General features: G+C 47.3%; 1 protein-coding gene across 2 annotated transcripts in view; it reads left to right on the plus strand.

Moving 5' to 3' along the window:
* Dscam (DS cell adhesion molecule) overlaps positions 1-8,877 on the plus strand; it is a 563,284-nt gene that overhangs the window by 550,719 nt on the left and 3,688 nt on the right. Inside the window, exon 33 of one of the 2 annotated variants that reach the window (XM_026777546.1) lies at positions 5,884-5,946. The exons of the other annotated variant lie outside the window; for it this stretch is intronic. Coding sequence (XP_026633347.1) covers positions 5,884-5,946 — 63 coding nt within the window. The remainder of the gene's footprint in view (positions 1-5,883; positions 5,947-8,877) is intronic. 2 annotated transcript variants of the gene reach the window in all.

Genomic DNA, 8,877 nt, shown 5'->3' on the forward strand with positions numbered 1-8,877 from the left:
TTGCCAGGCTAAGTGCTTAGAGAGAAGTAGCTTATGGGTGGGGTACAATCTGTCAGTGGATATTTTGGCAAAGATGGTCAGAGAAATCTCTCAGAGGCAATGAGATGTAAAGCATATGAGAGAAGGAGCATAGAGAAGACCCTGTGGGGCCATGGCCCAAGCAGACAAAAGAGTGAAGATAAAGGTTTGATGTGGGAATGTGTTTGGTGTTTACAGTGTGAGTCAAGAGATCCATCTGGCCTACCAAACACAGGCAAACATCCAAATGCCCACCAGGGATGTCAGTTTTGGAGCTGGCCGGCAGATCTAGCCAGTGGCTCTTCTGCCCACTCTGCAGTTCTGAGTGGAGCAGTGTGCTCATTCTTGCTCCTTCCTAGAATCCAGATCTCCCCGATAGGCAGTTGCAGCCCAGCTTCTTACAGGTTTGCCTAGTATTCTAGTCTGTTCTCAGTGATGGTCCCTCAGTGCATTCATTACGGAAAGACTTCTTCTCAATGGCCCTATTCTTAGAATTCTAAGTACATGGCCTAGTTTGCTTTCGATTGTGATAAAAATGCATGACCAAAAGATACTTTGGGAAAAACAAAGGTTCGTTTGGCTTACACATCTCAATCTATTGAGGAAGTCGGGCCAGGAATTCAAGCAGAGCAGGAACCCTGGGCGAACACTGCTTACTTGCTTGCTCTCCATCATTGTTTATCTGTCTAGGGTGACACTGCCCTCAATGGGCTGATCCCACCTACACCAGTCACTGATCTGAACAGTACCCTACAGACATGATTTCAGACCAATCTGGTGAAGCACTTTCTCCAGCCCCTCTTCTCGGGTGACTCCAGTTTGTGTGGAGTAGACAGAAACTAACTAACCACTGTTTCCTTGAAACCAAAGCTGAGCGAACCTTCTGCAGCCACCTCCTCTGCTGTCCCTTCTCTCAGGAGGAGCCTCCTGGGCCTGAGGCTCTCACACTGCCAAGTGTTCTGCAAAGTATACGTAACCACGGTTGCTCCTTGGGCGACTGCCCATTCCTTTCACACTATTTGTGTTCTTGGCTACAACTGCATTTTCTTTAACTTCTGAGGCCCAGCAGATAGCTTTCTGCTTTCTTGCTTGATTTGTGGGGCTATGTTCTAGTTGCTGGGAAGGTAAAGGCTATTTCAGGCTCCCAAGAGGTGTTAAGTCTCAAAAAAAAGCTTTACCCTTAATGGACCAGTGGTGTACAAACAAGACTGCCTGTGTCCCCATGAGTAACCAGAGGCATCTTCCAGAGTTCTTTGCCACAGAAGACAAGCAAAAGAGCTCAACATGGTGATTTAGGCTCACCGTGTGTCCAGATATACCCCATCAGAATGTATATATGGACCACTACTACTGACTGAACATCTTTAGTGTAGAAGGATATTATTATTATTACCCAAAGCCATAAAAGCATTAATAAATTTACCTAGTACTTTCCACTATTTGATTGGTTTATCTAAATAGATTGCCATAAAAGAGGCTGAAGAAAAAAATATCCTGAAAATACGATTCAGATAATGAGAAATAGGACAAAACCTAGGTTTGGAAGACAGGCACTCCTGTACACATATCCAAGTGCATATATGCACACACATGCATGTACACACACACACACACACACACACACACACACACACCAGTATCATGGAGGTCTGCAGAGTATTCTGTAAGAGACAATGTTAGAGAAGACCATTTTTTAACATGGTTCCATACGGCTTCTGCCAATATCACATTCTAATGCATCCCAGATCCCCAACTGGAAAAAGAAAAACATGATTTCAAGACATTTAACAGTTAAGCCTTTCAATGGCTTCCTACTGTTCTCAAGGTAGAAGCAGCAAGACACTGAAGAATCAACCCATCTTCCTTGCCAGCCTCCCCTGCTCTCCAGTCTCCAACTTCTGGCCTCCTGCAACCCTGAGTTAGAGTAAAACTGTTTTCTACCGGGATAACTCAGCTCATCTTGTGGGTGGATCTAGGAACACCAACCATCTTGTTTGCTGTGGTTAGGAGGCCCAGATTTCTCAACCTACTTCATAAACTGAGAAGTACAAGCTCCTAGCCTAGGCTCCTACCTGAGTTCGTTGTCAGTTTGTGCTTCCCAAGAGGACCTGTTGGAAGGGATACATCTGTCTTAGAACCTTATGCCCAGTGGGTAATCCAGTACCCCAGATCATGAGCTCTCCTGCTGCCTAAGGCCAGGAAAGAGTTTCTGATCCCACTTTGGCATAAATCAACGACTTTACTGCCGAGGACACATGAGCTGTGACTAAAAAGTTCTACCTCATACCTCAGTGTAGTTTTTAAAGTCCATAGCAAGTAGGAAGACCACAGTATCAATGTACCCTTAAAAATGCATGAAGACTCCAAAGCACAAGCCAAGAACAGTAACTGAGCCCAAACAGTGGCCCTCCGATATTAATGTCACATCATTTATTTAGAGTTTTTCCTGGTTGCTGTTTTGGGAGTGAAGATTCGTTTACAGAGAGATTGGTTTACAAGTTTTTCATTACCATGGTGTGACATTAATATTAAACTAAAAATGTGTTAGATCCCATCTGCCTGAGGTGAAGGCAGACTCCACGGTCGCCTTCACCCATTAGCTCCTTGACTGCCATGCTGCAGGTCTCATCTCCATGGTTGTGATTGAAATTGTTAGAACTTGAGGTCTGAGTGCCCTTTGCGTCTTGCTTCTGCGTCAATACCCAGCTGCATCCAAGCACAGACATCAAAACCTTGTTAGAGATTGATGAAAGATCCTTTTTATGTCTCGCAGGAGGCAATCCGAGCCCCTGGGAACTGCGCTACACTTAGTTTTCCATGAATTTGGGACAGCATTTACGCAGCTTTCCAGTTCCTGGATAACAAGATATTGCAGAGGAGGAAGAAAAGGCAGCGCCATCGTGCAATATATCCAGGGATGCTCAGCTCTTAAAAGTGCATGGATTCCTTTCTTCGACAGGACACACTGACCCGACAACTTCCAGTGCAGATAGGCTTTACCTATGTTTATAGGTGAGACAACATCTAAGAAAGACCTTGTCAGGCTGTAAACTTCAAGACATTTCTATGCCCCACACTTGACTGTGATGCCTCAGGGGTTCCCAGAACTGTTTGGAAGCAAAGGGGGGATTCTAACATGAACTTGCAAACCCTGGTCCTTCCAATTCACTCAGCAACCACCTCACCAGCCAGGCTCAGTGGGAGAATTGCCTGGGTTTTGTCTCTGACCACTGTACAACTCATCCATCTTCCCATGGTCTTTCACGAAAGCCAAGCTCCTTGGGCTGATACATTGAAAGGGATACGGGTCTCAACCTGCGTAGGGCAGTAAGTCCCATGTAGAATTTGGAAGGAGAGAAGGGTCTGCTTAGGGTTTTTTTGAACTTTCAACATCTATAGTGAGGGCTCTCAACAGCAGTGATGTCAAGGTGATTATGAGGCAGGTGCAGGGGGGAAGGGTCCTGCCCACCCCCTGCCCACTGACCCATAGTTGCTAGTAGCCTACTTCACTGCCCCTCACGTTGACATTGCCACATTTCCCCAGGGTGAGGTCAACCTCAGCGAAGGTTCACTGACCTGGACCAGGTGCCTCTGCTTGTGTGGTATATGACAGATGGTCACGGGGTAGGGAGACAGAGCTGAGATGCGTGGACCGACTCTCACCACAGGATTTCTGCAGCCGTGCTGACGGATTTTGCCCTCCTCTTTCCAGGACTGAAATACTTCGTGCATGAGTCTGAATACATTGAGACAGCTCCGGAAGTTTTTAGCTTCAAGGAGGCAGCATATGCATAGAGCGGTTTTCACACCATCAGAACAGACAGCCTGACTGCCCCCTTCCTTCGTGGAGGATGACAGGCTCTAAGCCTCAGGTGCTGATGGATGAGAGGGAGGAATCCTGCCTCGTAGGGGCCAGGGGGCAGTAATTACATCTGTGTGCTTGCCAGTTAGAAGTGGGGAGATCGATGCCAGCTTCCTTAATCTGGACTTTCAGAGACATTACTGTCAGTGAAGGCCCCCAGGGGGCCGTGGCAGAGGATGAGAAATGAAGCATTGTATCGGAAAATAACACCAAACACTGAGTTAATAGCTAAATTGTCCTCCTCCTCCTCGAGATGCGAGTCAAATCCGAGGGCTGGACTCCTCCCGATGGGGCAGTGGTGGCTACGATTTGCCATCTGTAGTGAGACCCAGGGGGGAAATGTGAGAAAGGGGGGCCTAGAGTGAGTGTGTATTGTTCTGGTGGGGCACACACATCTCAGAAGCTGAGAAGGGGCTGGTCCATGACTGTAATACACGGATACTCCCAACACGCCCACCTCTCTGATGGCCTGTGTGTCGGAGCAGGCTTCCCTTCTACCTGTGATTCCACCTTGAATTTTCATCTCTTTGTGGCTGTTTCCTGTTCTTGCCTCTGCTCCCATCGTCCTGTGTGTATCCATTCATCTCTTTGATCTCTGTCTGCTTCTTTGCCCCTGTGGCTGTCTCTCACCCATCCCCCCCCCTCACCGCACCCTGTCCCCACCCAGCTCAGCCTCACACTCCACCCTGTGCTCAACATCTTGAACACAGCTCTGCTTTCCCCAGTGCCATTTCCCCAAAGTGCCTCGGCTGCCTAGTGTCCTGCTGCATTGCTTCTGAGACAGGGGTGTGTGGACCCCAAGAGCAGAGGAGCTTGATGGGTGCACAAATGTGTGCTTTAAGTTTGCCTAAGTCAAGAGTAGAGTGTTTCAAAGGCCCCGCTGAGACTCCAATACACCCCTGCCAACAAGTCTGTGTTGCTGCTTGGCTTGGGAAAGAGGCACTAACTGGGTTGAGGTAACTTGGGGGGAAGTAGACATGCAGACGGTGGGGTAAACAAGGACACACACACTTTGTTGGCTGTCTGGGATGATTGCTACCTTGCACTCATCTCTCTCCTTAGCCCTCTCCTACCCACAGCCCCTGAGTTTTACCCTTCTGTATGGCTTTGACTTCATGAATGAAAGCATTATCCAAGAGAAACAAAACAGAGAGAGGGAGAAAGAGGAGGAGGAAGAGAAAGAAGGGAGGAAATAGAGGATGGGGAAAGAGAAAGAGTGAGAAAAAGGAGGAAGAGAGGAAAGAAGGAAGGGAAAGCTAGGCCAGTGGGAGGCCAAGAGGAAGAAGAACCAAGGATATGGAATCTACAGATGGCTCTGGCACCTCCCACTGGCAAAGCCACACTGCAGGGAGTATGAGGACTGACTGCTCTGATTGCCTGGGCAGCACCAGATCCCGCACACAGGATTCCCAGGGTGTGTCTACCTGTCAGAGGCAGCACCATGGTGTATAAACAATATACTCACTCAAAGGGCTCCTGAATTGCTGACTACCGGTGCTTTCAAATGTGTGGGGAACTCAGAGGATCCTGGCTGACCAGAGTGGGGGGTATATTTCCCCTGTGGAGTTAGAAACCCTCAGAGAGGATGGTGTTTCCCATGGGGGTCCGGGAGCTGCAGGAAGCCAAGTCCAAAGACCCCTCTCTGCCAAACTCTGGGTTGTCTCTCTGGCCAGATACACAGGGTCTGTTTCTGCAGGGGCGGGAGAGCAGGCGCAGGTCTGTGGCTCAGGCTTGGTGGAGGAAAAAGGAGGGACTGCAGCTGGCACTAGCACCTCTCCAGCCGTGCTCCAGCCTTTGCAGGAACCTTTTGTAGCTCCCTCAACTCTTTTCTCTTCCCGCGGCTGGTGGAGGCAGAAATGACCAATGAGAAAGGAGGGGTGTGGCTGTTGCTATGGAGACCCTAAACCCATCACAGACGAGAAGAAAAGGTATCTGATTCCCAAGGCTTGCTGGGACATGTCACCACAAACTTGAGAGCTTAAAACAGATTTATTCTCTCACAGTTCTAGAGACCAGAAGTTCAAAGTCAAGACACCAGCTGACAAATGTTCCTCTGAGGGCTCTAGGTAAGAGCACACTCCTGGCCAACCCCAGCTCTGCTGGCACCAGGTTTCCCTGGGCTTCTGGCCCCACCACTCTGGCTTGACTTCCATCCTCCCATGGCTCAATCCCCATGTGCCTCCCATGTCCCTCTGCCTGGCTCTTATAGAGGCATATGTCACTGGATTTAAAGCCGGTATTAAATCCAAATGACCATTTCTCAGGTCACCTAGCTTCATCCCATCTGCAAAGGCCACTTCTCTGGGTGGAGCTACACTCAGAATTCTGGACCTGCGTCCATTGGGTGCCACGAACCAGCCCCCCTCTCATTCTTCTGAAAGGCCTGCACCTCTAAACCCCTGTCCTATGGTGAAACCTGCATGTGAGCTGCACAAGAGAGTCATTGCCACAGCCCTCCGTACTGGAGACAAGGCCACCTAGCCCTGGTCCACACCAGGAATGTCCTCCCAACCTCCAGGAGGCACTGCTGCCACTGGAGTCGGGAATGAGTGTCTCCCCTATGAAACAGCCAGGTGGGGGCAAACACGTGAGCCAGTGTCCCCACCCCAGACTCTGACTTCCTAGAGCTGTCATCTCAGTGGTGGCCTTAATTTGTACAGGCACCTGAGAAACCTAGGCTCTAGACAGATTTCCAAACAATCCCATCTCCCAACTTGTGTTCAAACTTCAGTGTGGATGTAGAATTCAACAGAAATAAAGTACTGACCACCCTGGTGCTTCCTTCTCCATAAGCACGTGCATTTGATGCATTCACACAGCCAGAAGAGTTGCTCTGTATGATGATTAGAAAACACTCTGTCGTTCATATTTGATACACACACACACCAAGGAGAGCAGCTCTTCAACAACTCTTTAAGCAACCATCTAAGTTCATAAAGCTTTACTTGTTTTTTGACTCTGAGACATTAGACATTCAGAGCTGCTTGGCAGACCTGCAAGGAGACCTAGCTGTGAAGATTTCTAGTTCCATCACGGAAGGTCAGCACTTCTAACCAAGCTTTTGTTTAGGCTATCAAACACTCTTGGTCACTGCACCAAAAGGGAGAGCTGTGATGAGCATAAATCTTGGGTGCCCTGTTTTTAAAATATTTATTTGCCATATTCATTGCGTGTGCATAGGTGTGCATGTGTGTGGAAGTCTTTTCTTACCTTCCACCATGTGGGTCCTGGGAACCAAACTTAGGCCTCCAGGGAAGGTGGCCAGTGCCTTTGCCCACTGAACCATCTAGCCAGCACAGGGCATTGTGGTCTCATTTTAAACAAGTATGTCTTGAGCTGTACAATCCCACACTAGAGAAATCTATAATCTGGATGGGACTGAAAGACCACAGGCTTGTTGGGGATCATTACCGTTTGGGAAATGTGATGGAGAGCTAATGGGGTAAAAACTGAGGCCTGAGTGGATCCTGGCTCATTACAGACACACCAGGCATGCAAGATGGAGTCAGATCTCAGCAGCAGTCACCCGTCTTCTTAACCTGTCCCCTTGAAAAACACTGAAATACATGTGATCCACCTGTTCCACGTATTGGGACAACAGGATAAAAATAATCACACAATCGAATAAAAGAGTCCATCAGTCTAGTTTGCTTATTGAACTCTTAGGAATACTCACTTTAGGGGGTTAGATATATAAAATTTTATATGTTTCAAAATTAGTCAGGTAGCATGTACTGATACACAGAGCAAGTGTCCCTCACATTGAAAAATAATTCTGCATCTTACTTATCCTGCATTATTTGCATGTGTGGTCTGTGCATGTAGGCATGATATGCTTCCACTCTCCACAATATTAGTTAAGGCAGGACCTCTCACTTGACTCCACAGCTCGCCGGTATGGCTAGTCCTGTCCACCCTCTTGCTATAAAGAGCCTCTGTCTCCATCATCAGAGCTCTGGAATTACAAACAGGCAGACACAGCCACCCAGCATTGATCTGAGTTCTGAGTATCAAAACTCCAGGCTTTGTGGTTGCATGAAAAACACTTTTTCCACTGGGCCATTGCCTTCACCCTCTATCTCATTTATAAATGGCATCTCTATTAATGGCTTTGTGATTGTTTCTGCATACATTATTCATTTGATAAAGAAAACTGAAGAATATGTCCATTACTATCATGAAGATAAGGAAATTTTAAGACCGTAAGGTTTCATTTTTTAAAAAAAAATTAAATCCTTGGGTTTGTTTTCAGGAGCAAATCTAATCTTCATGTATATTCCCCACTAGTCTCTGCAGAGGGGGCATCTGGTTTCAATAAGTGCCCCAAACCCTGTTCAGAAGGATAACGGAGTGTGTCATTTGCTCTACCAAGGGTTATGACCAATTTATTGAGTATTTATGACTGGACCTCCATAGGACTCAATCTTATGTATAAAACCAGCATTGAACTAGGGTTGAATTTCATGAGCGTGGCCAGGCCATCTAGATGATGACAAACCATGGTTCATAATGAAACCATGTAATTCTCACCAGTCCCTTACAGGGTGGAGAGAGTCCAGGAGGCCCACAAGAGAATATAGGTAAATCTTCACACCACCAATACCAAGAGGCAAGTTGTTGTGGCACACCAGAAAATCACTTATCAAATTTCCAAAGAGTAGGGTCATCCTTCCTCATATTCTGGGAGAAATCTTACGAAAGCAGTACCATTTTGAAAAAAGAGAATGCTATTTTAAGATGCTCTGAGGTGCTTGCCTTGAGTTGGGTTTATTTCTTCCTAGAATCCTTAAACCGTAGACTATGGTCCTCGATGTCCTGCTGACTCTTCAGTGAAGAAGACAGAGAACTTTCTGGGATGCTGGGTTTACTCCTGCCACAGACAATCAGGACTTGTGGTGTTGAACTTATATGAAAAATAAGGAGCCCCGGGAATATTTTGAAGCAAAATAAACAGGGCCTTTCAGCCATTTTAGCCAGAACTGGGGGGGGAGTGGAAG

The sequence above is a fragment of the Microtus ochrogaster genome, unplaced genomic scaffold (genome assembly GCF_000317375.1).
Source record: "Microtus ochrogaster isolate Prairie Vole_2 unplaced genomic scaffold, MicOch1.0 UNK72, whole genome shotgun sequence".
Classification (NCBI taxonomy): Eukaryota; Metazoa; Chordata; class Mammalia; order Rodentia; family Cricetidae; genus Microtus; species Microtus ochrogaster.